The sequence below is a fragment of the Toxotes jaculatrix genome, chromosome 10, assembly GCF_017976425.1.
Source record: "Toxotes jaculatrix isolate fToxJac2 chromosome 10, fToxJac2.pri, whole genome shotgun sequence".
Lineage (NCBI taxonomy): Eukaryota > Metazoa > Chordata > Actinopteri > Toxotidae > Toxotes > Toxotes jaculatrix.
The window spans coordinates 15,864,714-15,885,133 of NC_054403.1; the positions used below are offsets into that span (position 1 = coordinate 15,864,714).

Here is a 20,420-nt window from a genome sequence, read left to right on the forward strand (position 1 = left end):
AAAGCAGAATACATAGTAAATCATATTAGCTTCATTTATAATTAGCACACTACAAAATAACATTTGCTTATACAGGCGAACTCTTCCCTTTTTAATTCTACTGCAGCTAGAGTATAAAAAAAACACTTAAATACACATTTTATACACACACTAGATCATTTCTGTGCATAAAGCAGTACAAAGTGTTTAACAACACTGACACACACTGTGTGCCAGAATTTTAAAAATCAGTCATATTTTCCATGTGATGTTTCCTTAAAAAAAGGTTTTTCCTAAATATAAAAATTCCAGAAATGCAAGGGCTTAATCAGCAATGTCTAACACACATGAATACACAAGGAGAAAATTCTGAACTGATTAAAGTTGTCACTTGGGGTGTTTGACATTTAAAGGACTTATATTTCCTAATGTGAACAAAAACAAAAACAAATGATGGACAGACATAGTCATGGAGTCAGTTGCAAAGACACAGTACATAAAAAGGAAACGGAGGAGGTAGATATGTGTCTCTACAACCAGTCTATCTGTGCGTGTGTCTGTGGGAATAAGTGGGCTCTGAAAATACAAAAAAAAAAGAAAATCTTCATATGTACCAAAAGTCTGGTATTCAGCTGTTCTAAATTTTCTTTGATAGCTTGTATGCTTTTAATAGTGTACTGACAAAGCTTTATATTTAGGGGAATACAGTAGAAAAAGCACAATGTACTAAAAGTTTGTTTCATAAGCAGACTTTTGAAACAATACTGAATTAGAAACTGTAACTTTCCTAATATTTTTAAGCTGTTCTTTGGTGTTAGCTAGGATTGTGATGGTTATCAGAAGTCTGTGCGAACTATGTAAGAGTATTTCAAGTACCGTGATATCTGTGGTCTGTCACACACAGGACATACCAGGATGTGTTCGTGTGAGTGAAATCTATGGCTTCAAATTTGGCTCTTTGACCTAAAACCAAAATAAATAAACGGCAACAAATGATGACACATCTTCTCCTGAAATCACAAAGAACTTAAAAAGAAATCAAACTGAGTGGGGGGCAGGGGGCTCATTGCACCAGCTATGACCACAAAAACAACGCTGGTGCTCATTTTGAAGGCACATACAAAAATAAATCCCACATTTCCCCTAGTCCTCGGCTCAATATTGTTGTCTAAGCCTCCACAGCAGTGACGCCGTTGCTGTGGGGCTTGTAGCCGTTGGCCTCGGTGTGGTTGAGCGCCTGCATCTCCTGACTGCTGGCGGCTTGCTTCTCTCTGGCCTCTTTTTCTCTCACCAGGTGTCTGCGGTGGTAGAACAGGTAAGCCGGCAACAGGAAACCGGCCAATGAGAAGATGAGCAGGCCGAGGTTGATCTGAAGGATAGTTGGATGACAGAGATGGAAAGTTCCAGTCATACGGTCTGTGTCAGTTTATTTTGCCAATAGAAACAATGACAAGGGAAAGTAAATGAGTAAAACTGAGCAGGAGATCACTGAGCAGGCTTATGCTGAATGCTAGATTTAGATTTAATAGAACAGATATTTGTTAGTTTAAATGACTTGATTGCGTGATAGTAAATTATGTATCCGATATAATTTATGTTCTTGCGAACAATCTTTTTCTGTGCTAAAAATGAGACACTGTAAACTTGCTGCCACAAAGAACTATGCTGTGTGTTTCAGTGTGAAGTGTGCAGGCACGCAGAAATAAGAGTGGGTCCTCACCCAGTAGGGGTCTCCTTTCAGAGGTCCGACCATGGCGATGAAGAGCGGCTGCTGCAGCAGGGCCACCACAGCGCTGATCATGGACTGGAGGCCTGTCAGGGTGCCAAAGTGGTTGGATGGGTATCTGTGGGAGAGATACGGAGTGGGTCAGTATGGTCAAGATAGTCAATATTGAATCAAAACAGTTCAGGACTTTTTTTTTTTAAAGAATATGTTCAAAGTGTTGCAGTAGTGTGGTTGTTGAACACACATAAAACATCCCCTCATTCTGTCACCACATCTGGTTGCTTTTATCACACTGTAAAGTCCTGCTTCATGTTGTGTGTTTATATGGTGCTGTGGAACAACACTAAATGGGTCAGAACAGAGTCTATTGTCACATTGCCAGGTCTTAAATTCTGTGTACGTGTTAAATTGAATGTTAAACATCTTCCTAATGAACTGGAAACTAACAGCATGTTTTTTTTTTAACTCCGTATTTTTCTGCTTTGTTAAAAATACATTCACTCATGACACCACTTTAACAGTTGCTCTGTGATTTGAATGGGAATATTGTGAAGCTTTCCACACTAATGTAACATATTCAGTTTCCTCCTAGATGTGATGGTGGTGTTCAGAGGTTCAGGTTGATGTGGCTGATGAAGCAGCAGTGCAACACTCACACAGCGGCGTAAAGGCCCCCGCAGCAAGAGTGGATGAAGCCTCGGACCATAGTGTGGAGGATGAAGGTCAAAATCTAAAGGAAGAAAGTAAGAAAAGAACCAACACAATCAATGAATCTGAGTGTGGGGACTATTTGCTCTTTGCTTATTTCTTTGCTCCCTTGCTGCTACAACATGTGTGTTCGCATGTGTGTGTGTTACCTGTAGAGGCAGGCTGTCTATGAGGCAGCAGCATCCGAAAGCGAGCAGCAGCAGGTTGGTGAGGATGAAGGCCCTCATGGCGTTGGTCACTTTCTGGATCTTACGGTCTCTCTTGGGCCCACTGGTCTGTCTGATGGGGCACAGACTAGCCAAGTTAGGTCACATGCCACATAACCACGACCAGGTCTTGGGTTTGATTGTTTACGTTTCCTGTCTAAATCTGTCACACTGCATGTACCTGTGCTCTGTGATTGGGTGAGCAGTGTTCTCCTCTTCACACTCCTTCATCTTCCAGTCCATGATGTATCCAATCAGAGGACATGTGACCAGACACAGCAGCTGCAGCGTGCCGAAGATGGAAGAGTAGAAACTCACTGAAGAAGAACATATTGATTCAAAGTAAGGAGCAGAAGAAGAAAAAAAAAGATATGCCAGAAATGTTACATGAGGTATAGAAATTTAAAGCAACAATATTACACCGCTCACCTTTTTCTTTTGCCTCAATCACCAGTTGCTCAGACGCTGAAAAAGAAAGAAAGGCCCATTCTGTGAGTATTCCTCAAAGGTTTTTAATTACCTACAAAACATTTAAAAACTCAGTAACTGTTTGCTGGGATTGTGGTTGGAAGGTTGGATGCTTACGATGCTCTTCGCCGTGCGTGACCATGAACTCCAGCATCTTGTTCATCGCCCCCATGAAGAAGATGATCCTTAACTGGGACATCCCCATTGTTACCAGACTCCACAGGAAGATGGGAGAGAACACAGAGCGGCGGAAGGGAACGGTATCTAAAGAGAGGTATATATCTGTTTTATTTCATGTAAAATGTATGAGGAGGGAACCACCGGTATAAAGCAGATGGTTGAGAGCATAGTGGTATGTTCGCTGACTTACTAGGTGCAGCGTCAGGACCATTAGGAAGCTTTTCTGTAGAGTGTCGCAAGTGTCCGTTTTTCTGGCTCAGTCTCTCCCCAACGTCCTTCTGGTCCGACGAAGGCAGCTCTTTCACAGAGAGGATCTTACTGTTTTATACACACAGACACACATTAGGGTTGGAGTGAAGGTCCATAAAAGATTTGTGACATTTTTGTGCCTTTTGGTGTCAGTGAGGTGAACAGACTGGTGGCCCCACTGACCTGTAGTCCACCTCATCAGGTGTTGGGAAGCCTTCTGTTGGCCAGTTGAAGAAACAGTTTAAAAAGACAGCCGCGGCAAGACCTGCCCACACCCACATGATCACCTGGAAGGACACGCCTGCATCGTAGATCAGCTGGGGAGAAGAAAGAGGGATTTTTTTTTTTTAAAGTAAAATGCATTTGCTTTTAAAGCTGCTTTAACTGATGTCTTTAGCCTCTTGTGAGCAACAGAAGAAGCTGTAAACACAACATTGACATATTATCACCTTGTAAAGTTTTTATGGTGAATTTGTTAGCAAACAGTTGCTTATTTACGTTCCATTTCCATTTGTTTTGGTCTCCATTAAAACCTGAGGGAAATATCTGGCTGTTAAGCTGCTAAATGCTCCATTATGTTCACCAGCTAGTCACCAACTGTGTCTGTCAGGTAGCATACGGTGCAGGTAGAGCAGATACAGTGGATATCAGGGCTTGTTTACTTTTAAGACAGCTAACTCTTGCTGATTGAAACAAGCCTGATGAGTGTGGAGTTTGTGGGCCGGAAAACCAACGGCTATGACGCTCTGTTAAACTTAATAGAAGTGCAGAGTTGCACCACATTAGACTCAAAAAGCCTCATTAATAAAATGGGTTAGGGTTAAATTTCAAATCTTTTCTGTCTCTCATGTAGAAAGACATCCAGCTATGCTGTCAGTGTAAGAGTCCTTCTGTTTGTGCAACCTTTGTAGATTACCTTCACTCCAGGGAAGGTGACAGCAGACGAGGCGTAGGAGCCAATCATCAGAGACATAACTGTGGAACTCAGAGCACCAAACATGTTGGGGAGCTGCAAGGACAGAGGAATAGAAACGTAAGAAACAAATGATACTAATAGACACAACATAAGGCATTTGTCACACTAACTGAACAAGTTCACTTAGATCTCAACATTGTGAAACACACAAAGCCTGTGTGCTGACCATCCAGAGTCAAAAATGTGGTGTTGTTAAGGTGCAGTATGTTACTTCGACCAGCAGAGGGCAGAGAGCTTCTTTGTGTGAGCAGGATGAACCAGACCCGGAAAGCTGCTCTAGACTGTGAGCTGTTCTTGCCTAAGGAGACTGTACCCAGTAACACCTCTCTCTCCCTGCAGAGCAGACTCATTAAAAAAATATTAGTTTCCATGTCATGGGAAACAAGGAACAAAGTCATGACCCAGTTTGGGTCCTGACCCCATAGTTCAAACACAGACTAAGCTATACTTAGACATTCATGGTCTTTATTCTTGCAATTTCGACAAATTCTTTGAGTTAGGATTAAAAATGTAGAAGCTGATCTATAGCCAGCTCTCAATGAACTTCAACTGGTGCTTTGGACCCGGCACGGGGGCATACAAGACACACGGGAAAGGGGAGGAGGTGGTGGGCACCAGGCACTAACACATCATATATTAGGTCGACCTATTTACAGTAGTAAGTAGCTTAGCGAACATAACAATGACCTATTGTGCTGGCAGCACACTCAGTGTCTTTTGATTAGAGTTTTAAATGGGTCAATCACGATTAAAAAATCACATGTGTGGGATTTTAGGCGTGCTGCACGACAAGCTCGCTATTCTCTCTCAACACTGACCATGGCTTTCCAAACTTTCTGCTGGCGTCACCTAATCTCTCCGCTGGGTCAGAGTTCACCGAGTAGTGTCAGTGTCCCCTTTTTTTTTTTTTCCTCTGCCATAGTTACGTGCACTTTTTACACTCTTACACTGGACTAAATGACGTAAAGTCAGGGTTGGGAAATGGGGAGCACAATGAACCAAATAATAACTAGGACTGGCACTCACATACATATGTATATCATATACATTATTATATTCTATACATTTCCAATGCTTTAGGTCCTCTTAACTTGTATATGATGGAAAGGGGAATGAATAAAGGGCAGAGAGGTGGATTTTCACAAGTGTAATGATATATCATAACAAAATGCAGATTTAAAGAGCTGTAATGGACATTACAGCTCTTTAAATCTGCATTTTGTTTTTTCTATTTGGCCACTTGGTGGCAACACAACAATCTGCAAACAGAACACTGTATGTATCTCCTTGTAAAGCTGATAATGCTTGCAATGACTCGAGCAGACATGGAGCATCATCAGCATTTATTTGTAATGTGTTTGGCAAAATTCAGTTCATTTTATCAAACTTAAGTCCAATATTCACTCTTCTTACAGCCTTGTTTTGGTCTCCACCAACTCCTCACACATGGTCATTTGATTCATTGTCAGTATGATATTAAGTATAGCAGCTTTAAATTTAGCTGATATGTCATTATATACTTCTAATTCTGTCATGTTTTGCATGTTTGTCATGTTTTGCATGTTTTGAGTATACTCTATGTACACTCTGGTGGATCAAAAACTCTGAAATAACTCCCAAGAAAGGGCTTCTAAGAACTGTATTATCCCATATGGACATTTCTTTGAGCTGTTTTTGGCTCCTGAGTCCAGCAAGACACAAAGCTGGAAGGCGTAGGTAAGAATTTACGTCTGCTTTTCTGTGAAAGTAGATGTTTTGTGTGTGTGTGAGGTTGGCAGGTAAACAGGAAACAAAAAACCCTTCCTGAGAATGTTTGAAAGAGAGCCTTACAGTCTGAGCGAGATGAGAAAAACATCCTAGAGAACACCCGTCCTCATTCAGTGCTTCTGAGACTCAAAATACCTCATACCTCAGAGCTGGACTCGCTGACTGTGGCGGTTTGTGGAATGTAGGCGAGAGGGCCCTCTGAGCACACAGGGGAGTTTGCATCTCTTACTAATGTTAAAGCAAAGATATTCCAGATGTCAGATGTCAACTCACTGATGTTTGCTTTCAGAAGTGCAGGAGCAGCAACCTGAGTGTGTCTGAGAGATTTGTGTGCGAGGCAGGACGCAAGAAAAAGCCTGAAATGTGTGCCAGCATGTGTCGGTACATGTGCCAGCAGGAGGCATGGTTCCTACCACTGTGCTCTGGCAATTCTCATGAAATACATATTTCACACAGGGCCTTGCAGCACATGTCCCGCATGATAATGCTGCCAGGGGGATGTGGACAGAAACACGTGACTGTGTGGAGACACACGAGGGTCAACTGGTGTCAGAAAGTCACACACAGATGGAGCTTTGGCCGTTCGCTTGTCATGACTAATCGGTTCAGGCTCTGTTCCTGCTGTGCTCGTTCGCTTGGGTGTTTCAAGATTTTGGCACTAACTTTAATTAAGACCTTAACTGCTGAGAGAGCCGGGCCGAAGAGTAGCTTAATGAGCACTGAAGTTTTGACGCAGCTCTGAATATGTGGAAGAGAAGAAGATGCAAGGAGACGAAGTGGAATAAAAAGGGAAGGAGAGAGGTGTATGAAAAATAAGCGGGGAAAAATGATGAGTAAGAGAAGTAGTGGGAGTAGCTTTGTTGTTTTGGTTTGACTGATCTCCCCAAGCCACAGCTGCAGCTCCTCTCTCTGTGGAGCTCCCAGCAGGCAACACTAAACCACAGCTGATTAGCACCGGCTTCTTCTCTCCACCTCAGCTCTCTGCATCCCTTTCTCACTGAACCTGGACGGGTCAAACCCTTAGTCCTCACAGCGTTGGCACGGCGCTCTTGTCCAGCTGCAGTGAACTTACATAACTGAAAAAGCGGTCGAATGTAAAGGCATTGTATGACAACCTCGACGTGTGACTTTTGAGGTTTCTTGGTATTTGACCTTAAGCATCTTTCTAAGAGTCGCCCCCAGTTCCCTGTAGAGGTTTTTATTTGTTGAGCAAACTTAAAAGTAGCTCGGCCTCTCTCTGCTAGCTGACACCAAAGTCAGCACATGGAAGACTGACATCTTTCGTAACTGGAGCGAGGAACGATGCTTTTCTCACTGGCGTGTGATCAGACAGGCCCCTGCGTGCAGCCAATACTGCTGAAGGGCAATCCCACCACTGTTATGCTAATTAAAAGTGACCCATCATCATTCCTTCAATGAAAGTATGGCACAGGTGACTCACAGGGTGTGTTCACACAGGTTAATGCAGCAAGAGATCAGCCCAAACTAATTATTAGGAAAAAAATGTTTGAGGGCTGAGACTGAGACATTTCTGAAAGTCTTTTTTTGTGTGTGTGTTTCTTGGCAGATCAGCTTTAAAGATGAAACAATGAAGACGCAGCCACAATGAAATGCCAGGCAAATTTCAAATCTTCGCCAAGTTAAGTAGCAGCTTTTACAGCGCTATCCCTGTTACGTGGCACATTACTTACACTGCGTCTGCATCACAGGCCTTCATCACAGTTGTATGTGTGTGAAAATTTGCCACGATGATGAATTCATCATTTGAAAACCATGTGAATTGTAAAAATTGATACCTTTTTTTACTTAATTTCTCTATCGTCGTAAATCTTTTTTATTTTATTATCTTTTTGTTTGATTTAATTTATTCATTTTTTATTCAAACATATAACAACAGTATAATCCAATTCAGATAAACTGGTTCTGTTTGACTGATTCATTTACAATTTTCATTACTGCTCCTGAAAGTAAAACCCATAATCCTTTGGCCTCTTGCTATTTATAGGCTCCTCCTGAGGATTTTATATTACTCTGCCAGTTTTATTCTTCTGTTTCCAACATGATATATTAGCACTATAAGTGGCATTAACTATGGACTCTGTGAACTATTTATACTTCCCTTCAATTTTTTTTTAAAGACTTTACACTAAGATAGTTCTCCACCACACCAGGTAATGTTAACATGTATTTTCTTATTGTATATTATGAATGGTCCTGACCCTCATTATGGCTACATTAACTCACAATAGAAGGATACATGTTCTTTCCTTATACAATAACTCAGAAGAACATTTCTTTTTTTGTTTAATAATCTGTTCTGAGGTGTTACTCTCAAGCACATGGTTCAAATTATGATGGGATGTGTGTGTATGACTCTCAGGCTTTGTGCTCTGCTGTCATTCGCTCTTCAGAACAACAACAACAACAGTGTGGAGAACAGTCAATGCTGGTACACCCAACCCAATTAGAAATGGAGAGGGAGGGAGGGAGGGAGGGAGAGGCACAGAGGTCACACAGGGACAAAGAAAAGGGGGAGTTGGACATTTCTCAAGTGTGTGCGTGTGTGTCTGTAATATTAATCTTGGTTTTGTGTGTAATTAATGGAATAGAAAGGGCACAGTGCCTTCCTGTGTGAGGGTTATGTGAGTGTGTTAGTGGAAATAACTAAAAGTACTTTCCTTGTTGCTATGATTGTTCTTCACTGTGGAACCAAACAGGCTGGTCTTGTCGATTATTGAGCTTTAATTATTAATCATTAACACATTTAAGTGCCCAACTGATATATATTTACATGACCAGCGTGTGTGTGTGTGTGTGTGTCTGTGCATCTGTGCCAGGGGGAGAGAGAGAAACACTGACTCATGTGAAACTGAGGCTGCTTGCCTGTGTGCATCCGTGTGCAAATGTGTGTCATGTTTTTCTCTGAGAATGCAAACCAGAAATCTCATGAATCATGCTTCGCACTCAGCGAAAAAATGATTCCTTTGCATTTTTACTCTTGCTTAGGAAAAGTGTTGGTGCCTACTTTGTGTATCTTTTCCAAACTAATGTTCATTTTTGTGGAAAGAACGCTACCTGAACTTTATGAGCTCAGGTTGTGTAAAACTGACAATATCACACAATACTATTCATTTAAGCTGTATAATGTTTACACTGAGTGAAATACTCAAAACCAAGACTTCCTGTTTTTATGGCTGAACCTTTCAATCAAATAGAATAGGGCTGGAACTAATTTTGCATTCTTCTAATCATTTCTTTGATTAATTAATCGATCCATCGTGTATTATGTTAAATGTGGTTAAAACAGTGAAAAATGTTCATCACAGTTTTAGGACGTCATTCCAAGTCTTGTTCTGTCCGACCAACAGTCCAAAATCCAAAGATGTACAATTTACTACAATGTATGACAAAGAAACTCAGCAACTTCTCAAATTTGAGAACCTGGAATCCATCAATTTTTTCCTTTCTTCTTAAAAAAAGGGGAAAAAAAGCCTAAAAGATTAGTTGATTATCAAAGTAGTTGCTAATGCATTTTCTCTCGATTGACTAATTGATAAATCTAGTAATTGTTGCAAGTTTATGTTACAGAATATATTCCAGATAGCTTGTGCATCACTTTATTAAAGTTCATCCTCATCTATTTGGCTAAACTAAATTTCATTTTGAAATAAATTTCAGTTTATTTAGACAAAGTCTGCTTTTCATCTTAAGACATCCTGTACTTGGATGATATTTCATCTTGGAAAAAACTACTTTTACATTTATCTTCCTGTAAAACAGCCACGTTAGGCCTTGATCAGCATCATCGTCAGTTTTCAGTAAGATCTATTTGACTTTAGTCGACAGTTTTACTCTCTCAGTCTAAGCTTTTCTTTTGTACAGGTCCAGGCTACAGAGGAGAGGTTCATCTGTCCATGCTCAGCTTGGACCTTCATTATAGAAACATCTGTTTCATGTTCGTCTCCCTGCGTGTACACAAGCATGCACACACATTTGTACATCCACACGTGTGCACAGTCATGCAGAGTTGAAAAGGTTCTGCATTGATTTTCTGTTGACTGCTGGGCAGAGAAACAGGAGAGAGCAGGAAGATGGGAAAACGAAGGTTGAAAAAAAGGAAGGAGGAAGGAAGTGAGAGGGAGAGGGAACAGAGGAGATAAGAAAACGTGTGTCCTTGGTTGTTTCGAGCAGAGGTGAGTGGGCTGAGTTTTGGGGAGGGTGTGTGGTCAGCCGCAGGCTGTCATTGGTGCAAACACAAATGGGAGGCTTTCCATCTGGGAGAAGTCATGTGCAGCTCTGATGGAAACACTGTTTAACACACACACACACGCACTGTACCGACACACAGCACAACCTAAATACTTGCCAGGACACAGGAGACAGCGGCAACAATAAAACACACTTGATAATGTTGGTACCAGCTGACACATCACACGCAAATGCACATGCCTGACGCGAAGGCAAACAAACACAGCTCCCTGTCACAACACACACTGTTTCCTCAGCTGAGCCAAATAAGGAACCTGACCACGCTGAGACTCTGAGCTACCAAAAGTCTTCTGCTCATTTGTTCCAGGAACATGACCATACATCGGTGCTCTCTCTGAATATCAGTTATGTAACCACAGCAGAGACTTTTTTTTTCCTGCAGTTTCAATGGTATTATATGGGACAGGCTGCACAGTGCTGTCAGAAAGAAAAGACGAATTTTGCTGCCAAATTGTGCCAATTACCGTTATCACCCTAATTTATCCCCTTCAACTTGATGACAAACGTTTCCTTTTGGCTCAGCATCTGTCATCCTTATCACATTTAGACAGGTTTAAATACACTATAAAGATAAGGCACACTCACACAAAGTTTTGCAAGTGGTCAGAGACACACATACAGTACGTAGTGTGAATGTGAAGGCAGCCACTGTGGAATTTGACAAGCATCTAATCCAATTTGTGGTTTGCATTTAGCACGGCAGTCGTTCATTCTTTGTCTCCATGGTCAGATTAGGTCTTATGTCGCTGTGCACAGGACTTTGCCCAACAGAACAATGACAACTCTCACAGAGAAGACTGATCGTCCCCTTAAAAGGATGTATAGCAAATCAAATCAGTTAAGCGAGCGAGAACCAATCACTGCAATCACTAAAAGAGGGACAAGAGGATAATTTGTCCAAAGATATCTGGAAGTTAACGCAATGCGATGTCTATCTGGTGAATCAATGATGTACAGTTTGCACGAGTCAGAAACTGTGTTTTTTTGCTGTTGGTTGTGTCTCACCGTGAGGGAGGTGAAGGTCAGACAGATGCCTCCAAAGCCGTTCAGAGACAGAGCCAAGAAGATGAGCGCTGACATAACTGCAGAGCAAGAGAGAAACACAGAAGATGAATTACTACTGAAGTTTACTCTCTCAGATACAAGGCTGGAGGACAATATGTCCACCAGAAGCCAAGTTTTCTTCTTTATTTATGTCATGTTTCTGCAGCTACCTTTGCAGCAGTTCATTTTTTTTTCAAACTGCTATTAGCAATTACAAAGGGCAAAATCACCATATGTTAACATGAAGAATGCTGCTCTTCTAGACCGCCTCATAATCTTTAAGTAAATCACAGAGTCAGGTGATGTACTTCCACCTGTCAGTCAGCGCTCAAACAGAGTGAAGCTTCTCACAGAGTGGAAAAATTGTGATGTTACACCTTGTTCAGATACATAATTCTGCCACATACAGATTTATTATGTCACATTTTGCAGTTTATTAATTGATGTCTAGCGTGTGTGTGTTGGCGTATGTGTGTTTGTACTCACCAAGAGGGTTGTAGGCTGACACGGCCATCATGACACAAGACAGACCGAAGCATGAACTGTAACAAAACAACAAAAACATCTTGCAACAGGTCTCGCACGTTGTATTTCACCATTATGGTGAGCTAAAAGTCACGTATTTATAATTTGTGTTTATGTAAATGAGACATGTATAGGAACTCAAAGTGTGAGTCATAAGTGTGACGAAAAGGAGTTTGGACTGTGTGTGTGTGTGTGTGTGTGTGTGTGTGTGTGTGTGTGTGTGTGTGTGTGTGTGTGTGTGTGTGTGTGTGTGTGTGTGTGTGTGTGTGAGACTAGTAGATGTGGCTCTACTGACATAAGTGTCTATTCATTGATAACACAGACAACAAAAGTATGGTTCACAAAACGGCAGTTAAGTGGTTGGTTGTCTGCCAAAGACTTAAACTGCCATATGCGACATATGCAGCTCCAGATAAACTTCTCAGTCTCCATTTATTATCGACTTTCATCTTTTTGATCAAAGCGTCTGGAATGGCTGTTCATAATTTTATAATGTGCATGTGTGTGTATACTTTTTTTTTCTGTGATGATATTACAGGCAGCAGTCTGTGGCTATTCTGAGAACAGTGTCATACGTTTTGTGACAAAGCATAACCGGGTTCACATGTTCCCACACCCAAAATAAAAGAATTTCACTACTTTCTAGACACATAATGTGACACACACACATACTCTAGTGCCCCACCTACATTCATTGATCTTGTTCCTACCACTCAGGGAATGTGATCTATCAGCTTTTTTTTTTTTTTTTTACTACAACCTCAGTAGAAGTAGTGCTTTACGCAGCTTTCACTCCTCACTCTCACCATCGTACAATCAATAAATGAAATGTGTAGTATTCGAGCTTGCATATGGAACAAACAACACCTGTGTTTGTAATGCAAATCTGTATCTAAGAAAAGAGACGCGTTGACATGTCAAGGCCACAGACATGCTAATTCCTTTACAAATCTAACACGTCTGTGACTGTTTTTACAGCTATTACCTGCCCACCAGGCGAATTGGGCGTGGCCCAAACTTGTCCATCAAGATACCGAGCGGCAGGGTGGTGGCGCTGAGCAAGAAGGATCCGATGGTGAAGCCCAGATTCAGCATCTCCTCCTGGTCCACGCAGCTGAGCCACTCTGTCACCTCACCGGTGGAGGAGTTCCCCAAAGACACGACCACTGAGTCATTATCTATAGAGATGAGTGGTAAGATTTCAATATCAAATTATTTTTTCTCTCAGACAACAGGGGGAATGACCATAAAACATAGTTATCATGTTTTATAAGATATATTGGCTATGAGCAAATTCTTGTGCTGGCCAAAAAGTCATTCAGAAAGAATTATGCAGTTTGTTATCCCACATTGTGACACTACTAATGTTGTTTGTCCAACTTGGTCTTATGAACAATCCATTATAAAAGTCCAATCACAAAAATTCAAAATCATGTTTATAAGTTTATAAATTCTCATTACACTGGGACAAAAACATGATGTATAAACAAAGTTCAGTATGTTTTTTTGAGTTCTAAGAGAGACACTGCATCTCCAGGACCCCAAACCTCAGATTTAAAATCAGTGGTGCTGATTTTACCTGAGCACAGGTGGGAATAGAAGCCTTCCCTTTTCAGCATGATGAGCAGGGAGCCCCAGCCAAGCAGCACAGCCGAACACAGCAGGTTTTCAATAACCGCTGTCACTGCCATCCACCAGCGCCTCTTGTAGGCCTGGAGGAGAGAGGGCAACATCGCTGCTGCTCTGTGATGGAGGAACAGAGGAGGGACAGTGGCAGAGATCAGAATAAAGCAAAGAAGATCAACATCTATGAAAGGAACAGTTGAATAGAGGAATGACAAAGTCATTTATTGACAGTGAGTTTGATAAATGATTGCTCTCATGCCAAAAATCCAAACGTTTGCTGGATCTATCTGTCCAAATTTGAGGATTTGTTGCTTTGCTCTGCTGCTGCTGACTGAAATCTGAAAATGTTTTGGTTTTGTGCAACCATTCAGACAAAACAATTCATTTGAAGTGGCAATCTTGGGCTTTGGGAAATCTTGGGACTCTTGGGGAAAAGATTAACAGATAAGTTATATTAGAGGCATTAGTTGAGGAGAGTCTTGGTTGTTTTGTACAAATAGAAAAACTCAACTTTAAAATGTATCAAAACTGCACGTGACACAAGCCTAAACAAGAAAATAGGTTAAATCTAGGGCTGCAACTAAGGATCCATCACAGGTTCCCAGCTCAAGATGGCGCATTCCAAGCTTAAAAAATGTTGACTATCAACATTTTTTGCTGATTAATTAACTGTCAATCCACAAATTGATAAGTTGACTGATCGCTGCAGCTCTAAAATTCAACAATAAAAATACGTACAAAACACAAACAATAATACAACTAGAAGGGCACTCAGAGAGCACAGACCTCCTTCGAAATCATAGTAAATGACCTGGATAAGCCCCAAAATTTAATGGGTTTATCCACCAAGTTTGGTGAAAATCAGTTAAGTACTTTTTGCGTAATCCTGCTGACAAATAAACAAACAAACCTGTGGGTAAGAGTTCTGTGGGTAATGAATTTAGAATTATTGATTCCCCCAGAGGCGTCCATTACATAAAAACTATAGTATTTCATTATGTTTGCTTCAGTGAGGAGACCTGATGGGAGTCCTTTGAGACAGTGTCTTTTTCTCTTAGTTTGCCTAAAGACTGCAGATGTGAATAGTCATTGTTTTGTAAATCCCAGTTTGGGTACCTGACACCTTGCTCTACACTGCCCTCAGTGAATCTCCCCCCCACTGTGCTGTCAACAGAGCAGCTATTTCACCTTTGATTTTGACCAGAGGAAACAATGCGTAGCACTCACTCTGTCTGCTTTTGTCCTGGAAATTGGGATCGCATTTTAAAAGAGTGACATTTCCATCTGAAAACAGCTCAGAGTCGGATTGATGGGGTCTTTTAGCCGCATGTAACCACAGTTTAGCTTTGGGTTTATCTCACTGGGTCAGAAGTAAGTGGTGATTCATCTTTTATGTAAACAACACACAAACAAAACAGAGGGTTGAAGCTGATGACACGACTGACCACATAAAGTTAGGTTAGTCACAACCACCTTGAAAGCACACACACACTCACATAGGACAATGTAACAGGTCATTGTACCCTGTGACATGAGTGACCAACACACACAATCCAGTCATGACCACCCCAACGGGTTAACACACACACACACACACGTCACATCTGGAAAACATCTAAACAAGGAACAGAGATCTAAATATAACCAGCGATTAGATTTGACAATGAACCAGAAAAGAAGTGGAAATGAACTTGCAGTTAAGGCCTCAAACAGGAAATATTTTCAGTAGCTGCTAATGAGGGCATCCTGGTGAAAGAGAGAGAGAAAGAGGGAGAGGATCTAATGGGACAGATTTGTCTCTGCGTGTGCCCATGAGTCTGCGGATGTGCTCAGGAGGCGTGTGTGTAATGCGATTATCCGAAGCCCAGTGAACTGCCTTTGTGCTGAAAAGAGAGTTTGAAAAGGGGGATTTCTTTGTAACTGACACCCCACGGTGAAAACCCACTCAGCGCACACACACACGTCTGCCCAACACTTCATAATGAGGCAACAGAGCGAGAGGATGCTCTTTCACTCTGCTCTGTAAATGTATAACGCACCAATTAGCCTCTTAATTAAACCACAAGAGTAAAGCGCACAGTATAGATGCTAATGTTTTGGCCATGGGTTCTCTAATAATCAGGTGCAACACTAACAACTGAAAAGTAACGTAGGGCTGCAACTACTGATTGTTTCAGAATCGATTAATCTTCCATTTTATTATTATGTATTATGTATTTTATTGTTATTTTCTGTTCATTGTTTGACCTATAGAAATTCGCAATGTCCTTAAACTCACAGTGACTTGAGTCCTGAGATCAAGACAAAGAAAAGCAGCAACTTCTCACCTGAGAGAAGCTGAAACCATCATTTTTTTTCTAATTTTTACTCCAAAAAAACGATTTAATCTGTAGAATTAATTTTCTGACAAGTCAACTAACTGATTAATTGACCGATTGTTTCAGCGTTAATAAGCACATTACATACACACACACAGCGGAGTGGACAGACAGAGCAGTCTTTCAGATGTGAACAGACAGTCCATTAAAGGCCTAAGTTTAGAGGCTACTGTCACATGGATTGGATTTGTGGTGCTGTGGCTGGACCACGAGTATCAACATGCACAATAAATACTACACATTGCATGAACACATTGCTTGTGAGGAGACAATGCTGTAGATGCAATGGGGAGTCACTGGGTGTCAAGAAAACTGTGTGTGTGTGTGTGTTTGGGGAAAAAAGGCCATGGTATCAGTTGCTCCTCATTGTGAACTTGAGCTCAGGTTATGTGACCACGTGGACTAATGCAAGACACACAAGTTTTGCCAGTCCAACACAACGAGCTGGCCTGCTGCCTCCACCTCTCTTTCACCTCACATTCTTGTGCTGCTTAGCACCACAGCAGTTACTTGGAAACTGCGTGTTGTCATTATGGAGAATGGGGCTGACATCTATTAACTACATGTCCCGGTTGAGAATAAGGAGCGGCTTGGCCTTGTGAAGCGGGAAAGTCAACACACAACAAAGACTCGCAAACAAGCTTAAACATGAAACTTTTAGGGTTGGCAGGCAGCTGTGAGTCTCTGTCATAAAAGTGTGAAGTGTGTGTGTGTGTGTGTGCGCGTGTGTGTGTGCAGAGTGAGAGCAGGTGAAGCCTGCAATGGGAAGGAGACCATATAAGGAGGCTGTGTCTTGAAATACCTGAGTACCAGCAGCTGAATGATGCAATGTTGCCATGACTAACTCCACTGTTATGACCATGAAGAGTTTTCGTATTTACACAGAAGGTGGTTCTATTACATACTGGATGACTGTCATCAAAACAAACATCTTCAACTGCATCTGTATCAAAATTTGATTTGGCCCCTGACAGTTTTTATTCACCACGTGTCTTGCTTTCTTTCAAGTCACGCTTTAACTGCTCCCATCCAGCCCTGCTCTTTTTTTTTTTTTTGGCCCCCGCAGGGTTTGCCTCTGACCTTGACCAGCCGTGTTTATCAACCACGGCACGACATAAAGGACCGCAGGGCAAACTCTTTATCCTCACAAGTTTCCAAGAAAATAAACCACGCGCCCCTAGGAGCCTCTGTTCCCCGAGGAGTCCAAAAAACGCAACCCCCGAAGCTGCGTGGCCGGCAAGCAGCTGTCTCTCCGCGTGCATGACCTAAGCCCCGGGTCCGGTTACCGGCACGGCTGGACGGCCGCTGAAAAGGCCTGTCCCGGAGCGAGTCTGCTGCCGCGTTCACGTGCTGTCCGAAGTGTCGGAATTCCTCCAGTTTTCCGTGACACCTACGCACAGCTGATTAGTCGATTAGTGGATCTATAGATGATTCATTGTAAAGTCAATTTGATTATCGATTGATTGTTTAAGGCTAAAAATACTACAGATAAAACAGGTAAACAATGAAAACAATATTGATCTTCAGCTAGTCTATTTGATGATTGATTCATCTTTTGATCTAATTTTTCAGTAAAAAAAAAAAAAAGTTACATTCTCTGGTTTCTCAAAAGTAAATATTTGCTGCCTTTACTTGCCACTACACAATCAACAGTTGATAAGGAGAATATTTTTAAGTTGTGGCATTAAAAAACAAAACATTTACACTCAAATGTCAGGATTTGCTGTTTTTTTGTGTTTTATATCACTGTAAATTAAATATCTTTTGTGTTTGGACCCCTGAACAGACAAAATAAGCATGTCATGGCCACACAATTTGACTGATTTAAACTGAATCATAAAAAGTTCGCACAAAATCTAACGTTCACGTGTGCACGTGAAGGCAACATATGTCTTTTTCTTCCTGGCACAAACGTGTGTGTGTGTGTGTGTGTGTGTGTGCCCACTTCCTCTGCGTAAAAATAAACAAAGAAAGGAGATGTTTAAAATAGAGTTTAATAAAATATATGTCTGTTTGTGCGTACAGGCTTGCAGATGAGCACCATCACTGAATTTACTCAAGCAGCAGTTTACTTCTCAGTGGCAGAGAGGATTAGTGAGGAAACTACTGTAAAAGCATGAGCAGTCAGTTGAACGGTCCCCTCCTAAACAGCCCGCTTCTTTTAGCTGAACAGCTCATCCTTATTTGGTGGTTTGTACTATGACACACACTTTCCCCTCTCTGTGAGCGCCCGGGCTTTCTGCTTTTTTTGTTTTCTTTTTCTTTTTACACACACACACGTGCGACCAGTTCCGGGATTTTCGAAACAACCTTTAGGTGTGTACCGTGAAAAGTTGTCAGTGTCTCCGGTCTCGTGCCACGTGTGAGTGTCTGCAGCCAGTTTGTCCAGCTGTGGCTTCATTCCAGCACTTTAATACTATACACATAGTTAATACTATACTTATTAACATACAGCAGCAACAAAGTGAATATTTAAGTGGAGAAAAAAAATTTACTTACTTCAGTTGTCGTCTCAGAGAGAAAAATGCTTGAAATGTTTTTTTCAAAGGCTGTTGTTGCTCACTAAGTGGTAAAAATGATTAAATGACTACTTTCACAGCTGATTGTTGTTGTTTTCTTGATTACTCAGCAGTGAGAGTCTCAACCCCCTGAATTAAACCTTTTACTTTCCCTGCCTCCTTTCTTCCTTTAGGATGTTTCGTGGTAGTTCCACTGAGACCACACTTCTTTTCTCTCTCCGGTTTCATTATAGACTCCCCCTCTTCTCCTAATTTGACTTCTACTTCCCTCCCTCTTTCTATGGCTTACCGCCACCGAGGGGGTGGAGAGAAGTCACCACCCTCCATTCACTCTGTTAGGGACAAATGTCTTTACTAGACTCACTTAAGTGTAAATGCCCTTCATGGAGCCTACAGCTGTGGACTCTTAAACACTTTAAACATACAAATGTTGGGGATTGAAATGAGTTATCCACCAGAAATTAAGCTGTAGCTGTAATATTTCATGTTGTTCAACAAATAATTACAGCAAAACAAGCAGTTTTGTAGAAGACACAGATCTGTAACATTTTACAGTTTGCCCCAGGAAACTGTGGCAAACAACTCTCTGCTGCTTGGCTAAATAAATTTAAGCAGGAAAAACACATGGCATTTCAGTCCACCAAAGCAAATTAGTCCAAAGACTGCACAACAAGATACTGAGATGTCTCAAAAACAGTTGGTCACTTTTAATGGTATCAGTGTTTCTCTCTGTTTACTTCAAAATCATTTGATTTGTGATAATCATGTTTAAAATATGGGTCATATGCTACTGCTGACCCACCACTTTTACACAGGTCTCAGTAACAGTAACAACCACAATTTCACCAGTTAACCCAGCAAAAAAAAAAAAAAAAAAAAAAATCTGCATTACTACCACAGTTGTGCAACATTAATAGGCCTCTCTTATTACTGACACTTGAAACCACCGAGTCATTTCACAGTAGTAACACAAAACAAATAGCAAGTATAGCAACTATGACTTGTGTTTGTCACATAATCTTATATATTTACTCAAACTCTTGACTATAAATGAAATTAACAAGGGAAAATATTTTTGTGATATCAACCTATAATATTTACGGCCTCCAGCAGGCAGTTTTCAAGGGACACACTACTTAAAACCAAAAGTTTAAAATCAAAGGTGTCCTGTGGAGTTTTCAGTAAACAAGCAAGGTCTCTGTTTATGTTTCTCACTACCCCTGTCTGTATCCTTGAGGCCTGACAAATGTGTCATGAGTCTGTGTCCTTCCCCATAAACATTTTCAAGGAAGTTTTTTTCGTTAAATTTTAAACCTGCATCGTTTACAATACAATAATTTTCTAGTACTTTTTTTTAAATAGTGAGGTCAAGGTTGAAATCAGAATACTTAACTCTGTTGAGAATATATGTTGGAAATCCAGTGGGTGTGTTTTTAAGCTGCGTAGGCCTTCAGATTTACTAGGGTATTAGGTCCCTGGGTCTCTGGCATCCAAGGGGTAGAGAACATTTTGCCTCCCAGTTGCCACTTCAAACACAGAAATCCAGCCTGTTAAAGACACAAATACCCGAGGCTATTGGTAATAAAGCATAAATATCTGAGTTATATTCTTCAAAGAGGAACTACAAGCAGAGAAGTCGTTTTGAACATAGTGTAGATTATCAGCTTAACTTTTCTGTGTGCACAGAACATTCAGCTTCCATCTTTTTTACTTTCTTAGATCGACAGCTGAGCTCGAGTAATTCTCAAGTAATTCTAGTTTCCATACAAAAGCATTAACCCTGCTTACTCATGACTCCAG

At 41.2% G+C, this 20,420-nt stretch overlaps 1 protein-coding gene across 1 annotated transcript; it reads right to left on the bottom strand.

Moving 5' to 3' along the window:
* Positions 1–88: 88 nt before the first annotated feature.
* Positions 89–18,834, bottom strand: slc43a1a (solute carrier family 43 member 1a). Its single transcript, XM_041047723.1, has 15 exons — positions 18,601–18,834; positions 13,677–13,840; positions 13,083–13,275; positions 12,059–12,114; positions 11,534–11,610; positions 4,433–4,525; positions 3,700–3,833; positions 3,458–3,585; positions 3,205–3,351; positions 3,049–3,084; positions 2,801–2,936; positions 2,563–2,692; positions 2,362–2,435; positions 1,700–1,823; positions 89–1,348 (listed from the first exon to the last, which is right to left on the bottom strand). Exons 2-15 carry the CDS (start codon positions 13,828–13,830, stop codon positions 1,148–1,150), a joined length of 1,683 nt encoding a protein of 560 aa, XP_040903657.1. The 5' UTR covers positions 13,831–13,840; positions 18,601–18,834; the 3' UTR covers positions 89–1,147.
* Between the last annotated feature and the right edge of the window lie 1,586 nt (positions 18,835–20,420).

Excerpts from the sequence above, each read along its gene's own strand:
- slc43a1a (XM_041047723.1), bottom strand. The coding sequence starts at position 13,830 with ATGTTGCCCTCTCTCCTCCAGGCCTACAAGAGGCGCTGGTGGATGGCA. Across the intron at positions 3,834-4,432 it reads TCACCTTCCCTGGAGTGAAG|CTGATCTACGATGCAGGCGT; the intron begins GTAATCTACAAA and ends TCTTCTCCCCAG. Across the intron at positions 2,436-2,562 it reads TAGACAGCCTGCCTCTACAG|ATTTTGACCTTCATCCTCCA; the intron begins GTAACACACACA and ends TTCTTCCTTTAG.